The 17,514-nt window shown below is 36.4% G+C and overlaps 1 protein-coding gene across 2 annotated transcripts; it reads right to left on the reverse strand.

Moving 5' to 3' along the window:
• Window positions 1-1,305: 1,305 nt before the first annotated feature.
• Window positions 1,306-16,329, reverse strand: tmx4 (thioredoxin-related transmembrane protein 4). Of its 2 annotated transcripts, XM_066705812.1 has the most exons (9): window positions 16,121-16,329; window positions 13,034-13,149; window positions 8,000-8,045; window positions 6,400-6,528; window positions 5,769-5,814; window positions 5,282-5,383; window positions 4,645-4,708; window positions 3,075-3,131; window positions 1,306-2,173 (listed from the first exon to the last, which is right to left on the reverse strand). In XM_066705812.1, the coding sequence occupies exons 1-9, from the start codon at window positions 16,303-16,305 to the stop codon at window positions 1,920-1,922; spliced, it is 999 nt and encodes a 332-aa protein (XP_066561909.1). In that variant the 5' UTR covers window positions 16,306-16,329; the 3' UTR covers window positions 1,306-1,919. The 2 variants fall into 2 exon arrangements, with proteins under 2 accessions (XP_066561909.1, XP_066561917.1); XM_066705820.1 differs by lacking the exon at window positions 3,075-3,131.
• Window positions 16,330-17,514: the final 1,185 nt, after the last annotated feature.

Genomic DNA, 17,514 nt, shown 5'->3' on the forward strand with positions numbered 1-17,514 from the left:
CAACAGTTATTTTATAAGTTTACTTAAAACATACAGTGTATTAACAACACCGGTAATAAACACTAATAAATGTCACCATGTGGGCTCGGTTTCATCATAAATTAATAGTTTGGTCTGCGGAAAATTAGAAATTCATATAAAATATCAGAAAACGCTTTTAATTACACATCCTTACAAATTGTTGTAAAAAGGATTTGGGCATTTTAACAAATAGGAGCATGGACCGCTTTGTCTTTTAGCCAACTATGTTATATGTAGATTGTTAAGTAAAACAAAACAAAAATTTGAACTTTTGTAGAGTTTTTACTTATAGAAAAGGTTCAAATGAAGCTAAAAAGTGTAAATTAATCAATGTGTGTAAACTGTCAATGTTATAACTTTAATCAAGACTTGCAGACAGGACTGTTTTCATGCAATGAAGATCAGAGTGAAAGTTTAAAAATGCTGTAAATGAGCTCGGCTTTGTGTTCTGACTTTCCAAACAATTTTTGCTTTACCACGTTAAACCAGAATTTGCATTATATCTGATTGGGTTATATCAGGGTAGAGGTGTATATCAAATGGCATACTTGACAACAGGCCACTTTCACAAGCAACAGCGACATGCCAATTGGGCTGAATTGGTCCGCCAATAATCATAAAATAACAGGTGGTAATGTTCCTCAAAAATGACTATATGCAATGATAGTAGACAGTATTCAAACAGTACAGCTACATTTTGCATGAGAAAGACTAAGGGCCGGATTAAGTCAAAACTTTGACCCACCCGCTAATAGCAAACTACAAACCTGTACATCAAAGCGGTTACAGTTATGATTAGAAGAAAGTGTCATCTTACTGAAAATGAAACCACAACTGAGTACAGTTCTGTAGTTTTCTATTAGCGGGTGGGTCAAAGATTTGATTTAATCCGGCCCTACGTTTTTCTACAGGAATATAGGAATAGCACCATCACTGTTTTCAATGCATGAGCTTCGTTTCATTTGCACGCAGCACACAAGCTGAAATGTTCTGTAATACGACATTAGAGGAGACACCTCAGTATTTTATAAATATCTGTCTTGAGTTTCATAGTTGGTAAAAAAAAAAATTGTGGTTCCTATTTGCAATTCTTTCTATCTTCCTTAAAAACTGAGAAACATGACAATGCTTAAGTTCTTGCTTTGTGATTGGCATTCAGGTTTCAATTCATATCATCTGTATCTTGTGTAAAATGTACTGAAAAAACGAATAACTGCACGCCTCCCTTTCTCCAAGGGAATTTATATATATATATATATATATATATATATATATATATATATATATATATATATATATATATATATATATATATAATGCTCACATAAAATTGGGGGTGTTACTTACTGAGAGAGAATGACAACTTTATGTGCCATAACATCATGCGCTAAAGAATCTTATATAAGGTTTGATGTAATGCCAGCACTTAATGTAGCATATGAATACTCACACAGGTAGTTGCTGATATAAAGTATACTTGATTCTAGGATTTCTATTTCTTCACAAAATGTTCATGGAGATTTTTTCTCTTTGGTCCTAACCTTACTGGGCACAAAACTAGAGAATGTAAAGTAGGCAAACGCATACGGTTCTTTGACTTAAAAAGCAGGCAGCGGTGGAAAAAAATGTAAGCAACAATAACCAGGAAACAGATTTTTTTTTGTCTTCAACAAAGTCTATGACAACTGGTTGCTCCCTTAATAATCAAGCACAGGACAGTGGTTGTGCGATAGCAGCAGGCGTGATTCTTACCTGGAAAAGCAACAGATACAGTGGCCCTTTTTTAATTAAAGCCCCTGTTCTGCTAGAACAGCACACAACAAACTACAACCCTAAGGCCAGGCTTTCACATCCTCTAATTTATATGCCCAAGCGGTGTATCTTTAAAGCCTGTGTGGTTATGTCTCTTCCTGTGTCTCCAGCGTCTGAGGCTTCCGTTTCCTAACGGTGCTGTCAGTCACTTTCTCAGACAGCTGCCCATCAGTTGTGTCGGCCCCGATATCATCAGGAACGGATCCTTCCTCTCCTGCAGACTCGTCACCAGAGACCTTGTCACTGAGGTTGCTAATCTCATTTTCACCATCAGACAAATGCTTTTCCTCTGATGGAAAGTCCTCCTCTTCCTCAGATACATCATCTTTTATGTATTCATCTGTGGAATAAAAACAACAACCTAAAATCAAATACATTTTGCCAGGTAAACTCAAAACATAAACTTCTCTCAGTAATCTGCCGACAAGAAGCCCCACCTGGAAATGTTATCAATGGTTGTCAGACTTTAAGAACATACTGCCAAAATACAATAATTGTATGATCATTTGTTCTATTTTTATGACTGGTTTTATGACTCTACAGGGTTTTATACATATGATATTCTTATTTAAGGCTGTTATCAGTTCATGTCCTGCAAGTAGACATTTTATTACATCAATCCTATTTTTTCCCATAGAGAACTCAGTGACGCTGATAATCCTTGAATGATTTACAATCACCTAAAGGATTACTAGGAACACCTGTTCAATTTCTCATTAATGCAATTATCTAACCAACCAATCACATGGCAGTTGCTTCAATGCATTTAGGGGTGTGGTCCTGGTCAAGACAATCTCCTGAACTCCAAACTGAATGTCTGAATGGGAAAGAAAGATGATTTAAGCAATTTTGAGCGTGGCATGGTTGTTGGTGCCAGACGGGCCGGTCTGAGTATTTCACAATCTGCTCAGTTACTGGGATTTTCACGCACAACCATTTCTAGGGTTTACAAAGAATGGTGTGAAAAGGGAAAAACATCCAGTATGCGGCAGTCCTGTGGGCGAAAATGCCTTGTTGATGCTAGAGGTCAGAGGAGAATGGGCCGACTGATTCAAGCTGATAGAAGAGCAACTTTGACTGAAATAACCACTCGTTACAACCGAGGTATGCAGCAAAGCATTTGTGAAGCCACAACACGTACAACCTTGAGGCGGATGGGCTACAACAGCAGAAGACCCCACCGGGTACCACTCATCTCCACTACAAATAGGAAAAAGAGGCTACAATTTGCACAAGCTCACCAAAATTGGACAGTCGAAGACTGGAAAAATGTTGCCTGGTCTGATGAGTCTCGATTTCTGTTGAGACATTCAGATGGTAGAGTCAGAATTTGGCGTAAACAGAATGAGAACATGGATCCATCATGCCTTGTTACCACTGTGCAGGCTGGTGGTGGTGGTGTAATGGTGTGGGGGATGTTTTCTTGGCACACTTTAGGCCCCTTAGTGCCAATTGGGCATCGTTTAAATGCCACGGCCTACCTGAGCATTGTTTCTGACCATGTCCATCCCTTTATGACCACCATGTACCCATCCTCTGATGGCTACTTCCAGCAGGATAATGCACCATGTCACAAAGGTCGAATCATTTCAAATTGGTTTCTTGAACATGACAATGAGTTCACTGTACTAAACTGGCCCCCACAGTCACCAGATCTCAACCCAATAGAGCATCTTTGGGATGTGGTGGAACGGGAGCTTCGTGCCCTGGATGTGCATCCCACAAATCTCCATCAACTGCAAGATGCTATCCTATCAATATGGGCCAACATTTCTAAAGAATGCTTTCCGCACCTTGTTGAATCAGTGCCACGTAGAATTAAGGCAGTTCTGAAGGCGAAAGGGGGTCAAACACAGTATTAGTATGGTGTTCCTAATAATCCTTTAGGTGAGTGTATATAGATAGAGCATTAGTTTTTAGTTTTTCAACATTTTTTATAGGAAAATACATCCCATCTGTTATGTACTGTTTTATTTTTTTTATTTAAGATTATTTTTTGATATTTCTTCTTTCCTCAACTCATGGTGATTAATAATTCTTAGGGATTTGTCTGCCCACCAGACATTAGCTAATTTACTCAAACTGTGAATTAATTTGGTATGGCCAGAATAATATTAGACCCTACTTGACTTTCATTTCCTCTAATTGACTATAGAGATGCCTGATATTTTTTTTGGCAAAACACAATGCTGAAAAAGAACATAGTGGTAGCAGTGCCTTCACCCTCTCCCACTGCAGCTCCCCACTGAGTTCCCATAGCAACATATGCGCAGATGTTTACATGTTCTCTTATCCTGTAATTCACTTTTCAAACAACCTGCTATTAAGTGTTTCAGCAGACGTTTGAGAACAGAACAATAGCAGCCTTTGTAAAAACCACATCTGTATACTTCTATGTTTTACTGTGTATTTGCAAGCAAGAAGGTAAGAATATCATTCAAATCTTAAAATCGATAACACTTAAAATTGTGTTATATAACAAAATAAATGCTATCGAACGTCTCACTGCAGGTTTCATAAAAAATTGAAGAATCAGCTCGACAGGTGGGTGAGATAGGACAGATCTAAATCAAGCCACTTTTGCATGCCTGTGTGTCAGGAAACAGTTATTCTTTTTTCAATAAATTACATAGCATGAAACATGTGGGTTACTATTTTGATGATCACAAGGTATCCACAAAGGAAGACAAGCATTTAAACAACTTCAGCTTATGTTGTTGTTTTAGTGTCGGGGGATTTGAAAAACAACTTTAGGCCATTCATACATAAATACATACAGTACATATCTATATACATCGATTCATCACTTACCTCTTTTTACATCTTTGTTCTTTGGTTTTGATGGACATAAGCAGTCTGCCAACAAAACCAGCATCTGTAAAAACAACATAAGGTTGATTTTGTACTTGTTCCATTTTTTTTTCTTTTTTGTTTTTACAAAACACTTGTGTGATCTCAGCACTTTCACTCCACCTACCCTTTTCCAATAGTAAAAGGTCACCAAATCAAGCAGGATTTTTAGAACTCAACATTTTATGCAACATAAAAATGTTGTACCCTAATGGACACTTTAACACTAAAAAACACATTTCTACGTAAGTAATTTATCACAAAATATTTGTCAGGTTAACACAATTTACATATATCTAACTACATAAATAAAACTAAATGTGCTGACTTCATAAATTTACTTTATAACTGAGATTGTAATCTATGTAATATCTTTCTATGTAATAACAGCTTCTGTAAAGTATGAAATAGAGGGAGTGTTTTGGAAAAGTATACAATTTACATCTCCTGTTCAACGTCTTGACAAATAAATTAAATCTACCACATTTTACATACATAATTTGCTACAGAAAAAGGAAGAGCATAATATATGATACTACTTTAATTCCACAATCATAAAGGAATACATTAATATACAGTAGGTTACTGATTTTCATACCAGGCCCAGGAGCAGTCCAGTCAACAGTGTTGCCAGAGCAAAGATGGCATACGAGCCCCACACTGGAATGCCAAGGGTTTCTGTCAAGTAGCTGTGGATTTGCTGTTAAAGGAAAACATCCAACCATCACAACCTTCTGTTTCTCTGTGCAGACTGGACTTTTACGGTTTCATCTTAAATTGCTACTTCCTGTGAAAATGAACTAATTTGTTTTAAATAGCTGTGGGAAGGCTTTTCAAAGCTGAGAGGGAGGAGAAGTAGAAGTGCGGAGAATATCAATGATGCATGCATAGTAGTTTACCAGTAGGCCGAAAGATAGAGAAAGGCAAAGCACAGTACAAAGTTTTGTTCTTGAATAGTTCATTTGTATGATAAATACTTCAATATAAAACATAATCTTAACTATAGTTTTACCCACCTTAATCTCATTAATCATTATAATATACGCTATTCAAATGAAATACAAAAGCAGTGATTGCTCACGTACTCGGATCCAAACAGAGAGTTGGAAGAGCGATGCCATCCCTCTCATTCTGTATTAAAACAAATATCAAGAATCAAGTGAACAATATTGTTTTTACATTATTTATTTGCAAAACCTAAAAAGTATACAAAAGTGTTGAAAACCAAATGAATAACAAAATGGAAATGAGCCGTTCTGTTTTATATATTATTATTTAACTGAATGTGTTGTTTTTTGTTTGATTTACTAATAGTATTTCAGGCATAATTTAAAGGTTGCAACTTTGAGTAAGGTACCCAGATTGCTCCCAACCATATACATGGGCACCTATATAAGTTGCTTTGGAAAATTACAATTTTATTACCAAATAAAATGGTAATAATTAACACATTTAGGTTTTGCCACCAGGGGGAACCTTTCATGCTATTGTATATGGCTTTTTGGTTTTAAATGTTAACCAACCCCCGGCTGCTAGCTGTTGTAGTATTCTGCATGACCTTGTGTATCTGTATATTTAATTTCACTGAAATGTTATGGTTTTGGACACATAAGAAACAAAATACAGGAACTGATTTTCTAATTGTAGAACTGACTGACTAATTATCCCCTATATAGACACACTATGTTCAATAAGGGCATAAAATGTATTCATTACGCAATGGAAGAAGGAGACTTCCATCCTGGCACGGGTTCAACAGATTCCCACTTCTTTTCTATGATGTAACTCTGGAGATCCTCCACAGCCCTGGAAGACAGATATCGCCGAAAACTTCCGTCCTTGGCACTGCAACAATAGAAAGAAAGTGACTGGAGAAAGGAGCATTGTTCAAGTCACAAAGAGGTGGTACTTTTGCCAACAGAGACATACCATGAACTCTTTTACGTGGTGATTAAGACAAAAAAGTAGCCATGGACATTCGCTGGATTGTATCAGGCAGATTGAACAATGGTGTTATTTTTCCTTACAGGGATATTTTTTATGTGTAAAATACCCTAAATCAACCTGATGGAATGAATGTGGGGCTTAGTTATGAGCTCAAATGCTTATCAGAAGACAGAGCTGCACATGTAACAGAACAATTTACCATTTTACCATACATGCAGCGAATAAACCATTCTCAAATGACAATATTTTATTCAGTTATCTATATATTTAACAGATATTGTAATTAAATATAGTTTCTCTATGTATTAACCAGCAGACAAAACATGTTTTCTTCTTTGTCTTGTAAATATACCCGATGCTTCAGCCTGAAATCACTGGGTGTTTGTGGCAGTCTATACATTATACGGCAGATTAAGGAAATACAATCTAAAAAAGAACAGCAACTTAAGCTAACCAGTAATGTCCACATGAAGCTGACATGATTGCGCACCTGCTTAAACTGAAATATATATTTAAAATGTATTAAAATGTATGAAAAGAGAAAAATATTTAAATTCCACATATGTGAGCATCACAGGAGGTAATGTCTCATTTATATACCAATGTTACTGCATGTCATCATTTTAAACACATCATGAGGGAATCTAGTCTTCCCAGGTTTAAAAATGTACACAGTATAAACTATCAAAGGCCTGTTCACTTGCCAAGTGACAGTAGCCACCTTAGCATTATCTTCTGCAGCTGTAAACTTCATATCAGTTATATCAGTGCTTTGTAAGAATTAACAACTCAGCAAAGAATCTGATGGTCTAAGCCCACCCATGGACTTAATGACTACTGCAGCCCTTTTGAAGTGTGACTGGAGGAGTACTGTGTCATTCGTTACATAACACACTTTCTAGTGTAGCAACAGGAGTTATTCTCTGCTGCCTCTACAGCAGGTCTCATCCAATGAAATATTTCCCACGCTATTCTCCTTAAAGCACTGCATTACAGTTTTATGACAATCTGTGATGAATTAAAGGCAAACACCGAAGCTGCCCTTTTCAGAGAATGTAATGCAATGTATTAAACAATACTTACTGGGGTCACTTTCCAGTAAAAACTGTATACCCACTATCAATACAATGCTTTGTTTTTTTTTTTCACTTGGTTCCATTGACAAACTGCTATTATATTTCACTTCAATTGTAATTACGTAGTCTATTGTTCACAAGGTATTTATTTCAGCATCCCAATCTTGGAAATGAGATTCAAAATTCAAAGACACACCTGGACAGACTTCTTCATACAGAATATGCAGAACAGAAATGCCCATTATTCCTGCTCTCAGAAGCTCTCCGTGGCAAGAATGTATGAAAGGACTTACTGAAAAATTGTTGGCAGTGTTGTAACTAGAAATCTTCCGCTCAGACCTAAGAAAAAGAGAATACAGTCAAATTAATTAAAAAGTGGAGAATGAAACTTATTTTGGATATACCAATGTTGGCGCTGCAAAGGTTCAGATTTAATCAGCGTGGGAGTACACCGCCCTCTCCATGGCTCAGCTGTAATATGATTATGGTTCTTATGCATATACAGGCAGACTGCAGTTAAGAGGTCACTTCAGAAGTAGATATTATCCACAGAAAAAGACTATCAATAAGGCATTTGTCATATTATGTCTTTGTGTGCCAACTTGCTGAGGAGGTTGGGTTCAAGCGCTTCTGTTGGTGGAAAATTGCTATTTATGTAATCATAACAGATACTTTTATACTTACAGTACATTTCCATGGGAGACACTGAACACGTACATCTAAATAGCTTAATTTGACCCATGAAGTAGAATACTGCAGAGATTTTCTAACTCTCTCCCAGCTATTCCACATTTGCACTTCTGAGCTGCTTTCTGATATTCAAGCCATTGGATTGAGGTGTGGAGTTTGCAATGGCCAACCAAGAACATAAATACTACAGTTCTTTATACATGCCTTGCACATTTACTCTGGTTTGCTGTCCAGTTAAGAAGATTGACCTTCCTTATAGATGGTACCATGAAAGAATTCTGAGAAAAAACATGATGAGGATGATTGGTACTGACTAGATTATTTTCCTGTATTTTATATTAGTCAAGTCAATGTCAGGCAATTTGCTTATGGTCATGCTATTTTGTTAACTTGACAACATTCTGCTTCATAAAAAGTATGACTTCCACCACAGAAGTATTTGAGTTCTTTGACATTAGCTATGTCAAGGGATACATTAAGGACTACATGAAAATGGATCATGAATGCAGATGAAGGGTAATGACTTCATCAACAGCCTACCATTAAGCCTTTTAAAGAAAACCACACAAACCAATTCCATAAAAGAAAATGTGCTGCAAAGTATCAATCTCACTCCTTTCATGGTTGCAGCTGTGCAGAGTGGCCACTTTTCTTAAAGAGGAAGGACAAACATGTTGCACTACCAATCAAATCAGCTGTCTTGAAAACTAACAATACATTATTTTTTCTCTTCAATAAAAAATGTGTATAAGAGCAAGTATTTGTAAATATTATTACATGAGATGGGTTTTATAGAAAATTATATTTTATTTAAGAGAACAAACTTCTCATCAGAAAACATAAAAATAAAAATAGGGCTGCAGGGCCCAGCACATGACGTCAATGCCAGTGACCTGTGCTTTGTAAAGAGCGGAGATCACAATCAAAAAATTTATACCAGATCTCTTGAACTGTCTAATATAGGAGGTCCAACTTCACAGAGAAAATGTTTTAAAAACTCACTGCAAATCTTGACCTCAAGCACATAGTTTGTCACTTTATTTTCTTTATAAGGTCTATTAATGAGCATTAAAACACATCGTTGTTATCCATAATATGCATTTTCTGTAGAAGTATTATAGTTCCAAAAGCCAGTTTATCCTTTTAATTAAGATTTGGATTGGTCTAACTCTACAGCACAACTTTATATTGTGGGAATGTACAGTAAGAACAAGCTTGACAACAAAACAAAAATAAAAGGAAAAGAACAAAAAATATATCAGAATATAGGACAAGAGGCCACTGTTGCTCCCACTCACTTACATGAACCTGCTGTACTAAGTAGAGGAGCAAACATCTAAAATCACAAGGGATTTGTTGGTCTTCTCTACAATATTCCTCTAATAAATATGTTTCATATTCTGTTTATTTTGTTTTAATGCTGATATTCTTGTACTCTTTACTAATTGAGTGTAACTGACATAGAAAACAATATCAATGTTGCAGCAGCTAATCGGCATTGTGCAAAACATATCTGTTTCTGTCATACAGTTCCCTGGACTAAACATTAAGAAAGTAATAATTGAATATTTAATTATGATTGTAAGGCATCATGGAATAATGCCATTTAAAGTGTAATTATTACTACAGTGTGGACTAACATCACATATTTTCACAGGATTATATGTAGAGAACATTTTTTAATGTCAAAATGAAAACATCCAATAGGTACAACATAACACTGAGGAGTTGCAAAGAGGTGACTCAATTATAGTTTTCCAAAACAAAAACATGTGTGTGTGTCAATAAACTGCTTGAAATGATACCTTTCAGTTTTGAAGCTCATCTTAGTAACAGTAGCACTAGGGTTGAATAAATATTTTTGTATCTGTAAAGCATCACGTTTCTATATGTGTTCAGAGTTATGTAGTGTTTTGAGATTCTATCTCGAAGCCCTTAATGGAAGTTTTGACTCTCTGGCATTTGGTATGCAATCCCTTCTAGCCAAGGTAGTAGACTGACATGTAACAGACTGGCAATGTCATCTGTCAAGTACTCTATATGGGATTTGTTTTCTCCATGGGCAGGAGATAAACACCAATGGGTAAGTGGTTAACAAGTCTGCCAGGGATATGAAGTGAGATCTGCAGGTGGGCTGGCCAATTAAAGAGCTTGGTTGCCAAATAGTGTGATATTATGTGACGCTGTGGTCTTCAGCAGGTAGTAACACTCAGTATTTGTAACTGATTGTAATTTGGGACTGCTGTAAGATACAGCTTAATTAATTAAGTTTTCATTGTTGTATTCTTGTTCATTATAAGGGAATTGGTAGTAGACTTGATAAAATAATTATATGAATGTCGTTATGCTTAGAAGGTAACTTCAGCTGATATTTCAAGTACATTTATATATAGATATATAAAAAACAGGCTAAGTAAATTAATTAATTAATTATCGTATGGGATATTAGGTTTTTGCTCATGTCAAAATATAACACCTTAGTGCCTTGCAGAAGAAGCAATACCGCCTTTGGTTTTATTGAAAAAGAAACATAATAAAGAGATCTGTACCAATCATTGTGGAAAAGCCGATTGTATTAGATGCCCCATGCTTGCCTCTGCCAACAAGTGGTAAACTTGCAGTTGTGTTGGATCCTTCACTTTAATACATAACAGTTCTCATTAGTAAGTGATAGAATTGTATTTCAGAACCTTTGGTGAAGGTTTATTTTTTAAATCCTGCCTGGAGAATAAAATATTTCATATGTTCATCACTCCCAGTAATGGAATTCTACATTTCAAAAACATGAATCAAAATAGACGTTGACACACCTATGGAAACCATTTCCAAATTGCTGAATGCAACTGAACTGAGGCTTAAGTTTGAGAATTGTACTGACATTTCACCAGTTAAACCATTGAAATATTGAATTAGGACTTATTCCCCATTTATTTTAAGTAATCACCTAACACTGTTCTTGTATTGTTTCATACAAGAAATACATGTTTTAAATTCAGATTTGTCTGAGTTCCATTATCTTTCCCGATACAGCTGTTGCATGTAATGAACTTGCCATTTCAATTATACATGACTGCTACATTTTGGGGGCTGAAATGTCTTTTAGTGGAATGCATAATTGAAGTAAATCAGACAAAAGGTACTGCATTAAACAGCAGCTCAGAGTAAAATTGCTATCATAAGCATAATTATTTTACCTATGAATTATCATTAAAAAGTGTTTTTTCAAAGATTGCCTGCTGTAGTTCAGAACACAGAGTTAATCAATTAATGCATTTCTTCATTTGTTGAAATGAATTCTTAAGATACTTTACTTCCTTCTTCCAGAAATAATTCTGAAATAGGAACTGACTTCAAACACATTATGAATTATGAACTGACACACACAATGGGAAACACATTAAAGCAACTTCTAAAATCCAGTACATGTACATGACCATTATTAAGTTCTTCAAAAACAATGCATTCTGAAAATGTGTTATCTCAAAAGGACACTTTAGTCTCTTTACATGACAAACTAGTTAAAGTTCTGATGGAAAAAGTAGACAGTAGTGACAGGGTGACCATGAAATCATGGCATTTTTGCAGCAACGGAGAAGACAGTGGCAAATTCAATACTTCACAGTATTTGCAGTGCCTAGGAGCCAAACTTAACTGAGCGCTTTGGGATTGTGGAGGACACGCACCAAAATTCGATTGGTATTACAACATCCACACTTCATGTTAACCGCACTACCTGATACGATCTAATTTAGAACCAGACTGTAGACTATTCCCTGAGGTAGTCTGGAGTCTGCATCTCAGGTATCATACTAAATTCTCTGTAGTGTAGACGGTATTAAAACATTTAAGTTGATTAAAAGACAACTAATACAGTTTTATTCATAGTGTGGACAGGGCCTTAGTGAGGCTCAAATCAGCTGTGATCCCATCATCAGCTATACTTTACTATTTCAGCTGAGCAAAATAAAATGCTTTTGAATTTGGCATTTTGTATGTATTTGTTTCTCAGCTAATTCAATTTGCTTATAAGTCAAGAAGATGCAACAAAGGTGACATGTATTAGTCACACAACAACCAGCAATTAACAGAATTAGGTATACTCAAATAAAGGATCATCTTATGTATATGTGCCCTTAATCAAATTGAAAGATCCCCAGCCCCTCTCCCGAGGGATTGCTTCCATTTAGAAAATTAGTTGTTCCATTTACATACACAGAGTATGTAAAACAGTGTCACTAACTACACCAAAGTGCAGCCTTTAATGGTTTAATGATACCCAGAAACGCTTTCCTCCTGGGTACAGAGGTTTTCTTCCTTAATGCATTACAGAAAATGTTTTCTCCATCTAATTTACCAGCTGCTGATTATCAATTACAAAAATATACTTATACAAACCTTTAATTTCTTTCTACATGGAAATTATTATCACTTTTTCCTCAGATATGGTATATATTGCACCTATTACCGATTGCTACAATGCACAGAACACCAAATGCAGCCCATGCCAAGATACCTGTGTGTGTGCATAAGCATTAAGTACATTTAGGTGTTAAAAATGGTGCATTAAATAACAATGGACCATTGATAATAGGCTGAGATATTTTAGATCTTTATAAACCAAAATATTTCCACTGTACCTGGTTGCTGTGTGACATCTACCTTCCCCACAGTGATGCCTAATCCCTTGCTGTGCTTTGCAAAGTTTTCCCAGTCAGGCTGGATCTGCTGACAAGCTGGACACCACGGAGCGTAACTTTATAAAGGACACACAAGAAGACAGATGAGCAAAGACAAATTAGAATCACATACATACATACATGCATACATAAATATAAACACATGCAAATGTCACGCTGCAAATTAAAAACACATTCTCGCAAATTAAATATGTTAGAATATTTGAAAATATTTAAAGGATGAAAAAACACTTTTCATTAAAATAATATCAATAAACACAAATTCTGTGACATTGTCCTGGTTCATGATGCAATATATATATATACACTCACCTGAAGGATTATTAGGAACACCATACTAATACTGTGTTTGACCCCCTTTCGCCTTCAGAACTGCCTTAATTCTACGTGGCATTGATTCAACAAGGTGCTGAAAGCATTCTTTAGAAATGTTGGCCCATATTGATAGGATAGCATCTTGCAGTTGATGGATATTTGTGGGATGCACATCCAGGGCACGAAGCTCCCGTTCCCGTTATTGGGTTGAGATCTGGTGACTGGGGGCCAGTTTAGTACAGTGAACTCATTGTCATGTTCAAGAAACCAATTTGAAATGATTGGACCTTTGTGACATGGTGCATTATCCTGCTGGAAGTAGCCATCAGAGGATGGGTACATGGTGGTCATAAAGGGATGGACATGGTCAGAAACAATGCTCAGGTAGGCCGTGGCATTTAAACGATGCCCAATTGGCACTAAGGGGCCTAAAGTGTGCCAAGAAAACATCCCCCACACCATTACACCACCACCACCAGCCTGCACAGTGGTAACAAGGCATGATGGATCCATGTTCTCATTCTGTTTACGCCAAATTCGGACTCTACCATCTGAATGTCTCAACAGAAATCGAGACTCATCAGACCAGGCAACATTTTTCCAGTCTTCAACTGTCCAATTTTGGTGAGCTTGTGCAAATTGTAGCCTCTTTTTCCTATTTGTAGTGGAGATGAGTGGTACCCGGTGGGGTCTTCTGCTGTTGTAGCCCATCCGCCTCAAGGTTGTACGTGTTGTGGCTTCACAAATGCTTTGCTGCATACCTCGGTTGTAACGAGTGGTTATTTCAGTCAAAGTTGCTCTTCTATCAGCTTGAATCAGTCGGCCCATTCTCCTCTGACCTCTAGCATCAACAAGGCATTTTCGCCCACAGGACTGCCGCATACTGGATGTTTTTCCCTTTTCACACCATTCTTTGTAAACCCTAGAAATGGTTGTGCGTGAAAATCCCAGTAACTGAGCAGATTGTGAAATACTCAGACCGGCCCGTCTGGCACCAACAACCATGCCACGCTCAAAATTGCTTAAATCACCTTTCTTTCCCATTCAGACATTCAGTTTGGAGTTCAGGAGATTGTCTTGACCAGGACCACACCCCTAAATGCATTGAAGCAACTGCCATGTGATTGGTTGATTAGATAATTGCATTAATGAGAAATTGAACAGGTGTTCCTAATAATCCTTTAGGTGAGTGTATATATATATATATATATAATAAAATACAGCACAAGGAATGTACAGCAGAATATTGTAAATATTTACGAAAACTGTACATTTGCCAGTATTTATCAAATGTAACAGTACCGGCTTATGGTGGTGTGAGAAGGCTACATTGTTTTATACCACTGTCAGGATGACTCACGGGCACCTCTGCAATATCTCACAGCACTAAGCTGTACAATAAGCATAAGCAGCTTTATAAACCACAGGCCTCATCACTTCTATCTGCATGCCCTTCACAGCAAAGATGCATACTTCCTTTCACAACGGTGACACCTGTGCTCCTAAATTGAAATCTGAAATCCGTTTCTTCATCATAGCCCTGTAGAAATCTTAACTTGAACAGTGTAGGAATGTGTATCACTGTAAACATTATATCCACATATATAAAGTCATTTATTCTACTAAAACAGAACTGTGAATGAACCTAAATTCGTATATCATCAAAGTTGCTCTTACACTTAAATGCCTTTATACTCATTAGGGACTTGATCTGAGCTACTGTCTAGACACTTAAAAGTACGTGTTGTGCTTAAAAACAGGATTCTTTACAAAGGTTAACCTTCAATAAGCTCTAAACACCCTATACAGAGGTACCTGGACACAGCTGCCTTGTTATTAAAAAATCATACACACACATACAAGTCTATATCATTTGTGCCTCCTTGGACTAGAAATATGTTGAATATGTTGTATATTGTATATATGCAAACATAATCATAATAATAATAATACAAATAAAAATATTTTTTGTGTCTGGGCCACAGTAATTAGTAAAGATACATGTTAAATATGGAGGTCTTCTGAGAGATTTGCTACTACTACATAGCACTTGATAAAATATGGCATAAAAATGCAAAACAAACTTTCCCTGGGTTGTGTTGTTTTATGTAGGAATATGCAGACGCTAAATTGTGCATTATTGTATTGTATATCCCCCATGCCACCTTGGAAGAAGATAAAGCGACAAGCAATGTGATGTGCTGGGTAGAGTAACACTGTTCATGACGTCATGTCGCATCTACGACATCCGAAGCATCAACATAACAATCAATGACACAAAAGCACAAGTTACTGTAACACACTGCGCTACTAACTCAGTCCATATGATCACTTTATCAATAATGTGACGCTACGTAAATATCTATCTGAGTCATAGATTATTACGTTTTGGTTATATAATATTTATATTCGACAATTACCCAATCCGTTTAAAAAAAACAAAGAGGGTCAATGATTGGCTTATCAGCGATGATGATACTGTATAGTTCCGCATTTAGACATTATTTTAATAAAATAACTGGATTGACATTATTCAGACGCAGAAACCTTAGTGTGCTTTTACATTCATCGAGATACACCGGTTCTAGAAAGTGTTTACTTTAATGCACATGAAAACCAACCTGTTTTACAAATATATTACATTTTAAGCAAGGCCTGCAAAGGATACTGGTTCATGCACCCCGCCTCTCTTATCATACATGTCATACTCACAATTTTAACATCCACTCTCCCTGAAGGATAAGCGTCCAGTTTGAATCGGCAATTGGCAATACCTGGCCTTCGTCCCCCGGGTTTACAGACAGGACGCAGTTTATGACTAAAAGTGTTAAGAGCGTATAATGGTTTATTATTTTTGTACACATGTTTAATTCGTCTAACTGTGTTATCCCCGCCATGTTGACACTGCACGGCCAGCAAACCAGGAACTAAAGCTGCCAGCCTCTTAAGGTGGACCATGTTTTCTCTGTGTTGGTTTGTTTAAAAACTTCCATGTGTCTCACGAAATAACATAATACATATTATTATTATTATTATTATTATTATTATTATTATTATTATTATTATTATAACGAAGGGAAGAATCATTATAAAGCACAATCTCAAACAGCTTTCCTTTATGCTTCATGTAATCAGTTTTGAGAACTGGTTTCACAATTGTAATATATTACTAAACTAATTGATTTAAGTTAATTTAAGAATGATGATCTCTACTCATGATATAGCTATGCCAAAGAGAATTATACAAATGGCCAGTCAAAATAACAACAACCAATTTGGGTATGATGTATTACATAAAGTAAATACATTCAAAACAGTATACACAATACAGGGAATGTGCCAGAAAATGAAAGCAGGTTCTCTTGTGTATCACAAAGGGGGGTTGTACTCTGACTATTCAAATGTTGCCTCTAGGTTGCTTAAGTCTTACATCTGGAAGATAAAAGAAGAGGCAGGAGCCTGCTGGAGATTATACAAAGACAGAAGCACTGAAACGAGGAGCGATGTCAGGCTTCATCTTGGCCAGATATTGACAGACGGTGAAGAAACGGTTGGATCATATTTAATAAAATGTCTTAAAGCAGATTGGCTGTTTTTTTCCCCATAAATTGTGCACACACACACACACACACACACACACACACACACACACACACACACACACACATACGCACACACACACGTAAGTCCCTGGTGGGTGTAAGTTTGATGTAAAGGAGTATAGAGAAAGTTTTGATTGACTGTTTCACACTATCAGCTTAACTGATTATAGTGGTGAGAAGCAAATATAGCCTCTCTGTTTTAATGGTAAAGCCCCAAGTAAAATTCAATAATCATAATCACTACACTATAGTATTGGTAGGCCTACTACAAAACATCACACATTCATGATCCTATATCCTATATGTACATCTTACCATATAAGCAGCTATGAATGGATATCTATACATAAGTATCAGCTTGATTTAAAAACATTAAAAAAGAGACATAGATACTTCCTCAAGAACCATTTGAAAATCTAAGATCTGTCAGGTGATCGCTAAGTCAGGTGATTACAGTCAACTATAGGTATTTTAATCAAGGACAATGAAAGAGGGTGTATGATA

Source organism: Amia ocellicauda, chromosome 1 (genome assembly GCF_036373705.1).
Source record: "Amia ocellicauda isolate fAmiCal2 chromosome 1, fAmiCal2.hap1, whole genome shotgun sequence".
Classification (NCBI taxonomy): domain Eukaryota; kingdom Metazoa; phylum Chordata; class Actinopteri; order Amiiformes; family Amiidae; genus Amia; species Amia ocellicauda.

Coding starts and splice junctions, on each gene's coding strand:
- tmx4 (XM_066705812.1), bottom strand. CDS start 16,305: ATGGCGGGGATAACACAGTTAGACGAATTAAACATGTGTACAAAAATA. Junction 5,384..5,768: donor AACTCTCTGTTTGGATCCGA/GTACGTGAGCAA, acceptor TTCCTTTAACAG/CAAATCCACAGCTACTTGAC. Junction 2,174..3,074: donor TCTTCGACTGTCCAATTTTG/GTGAGCTTGTGC, acceptor TTTATTCCACAG/ATGAATACATAAAAGATGAT.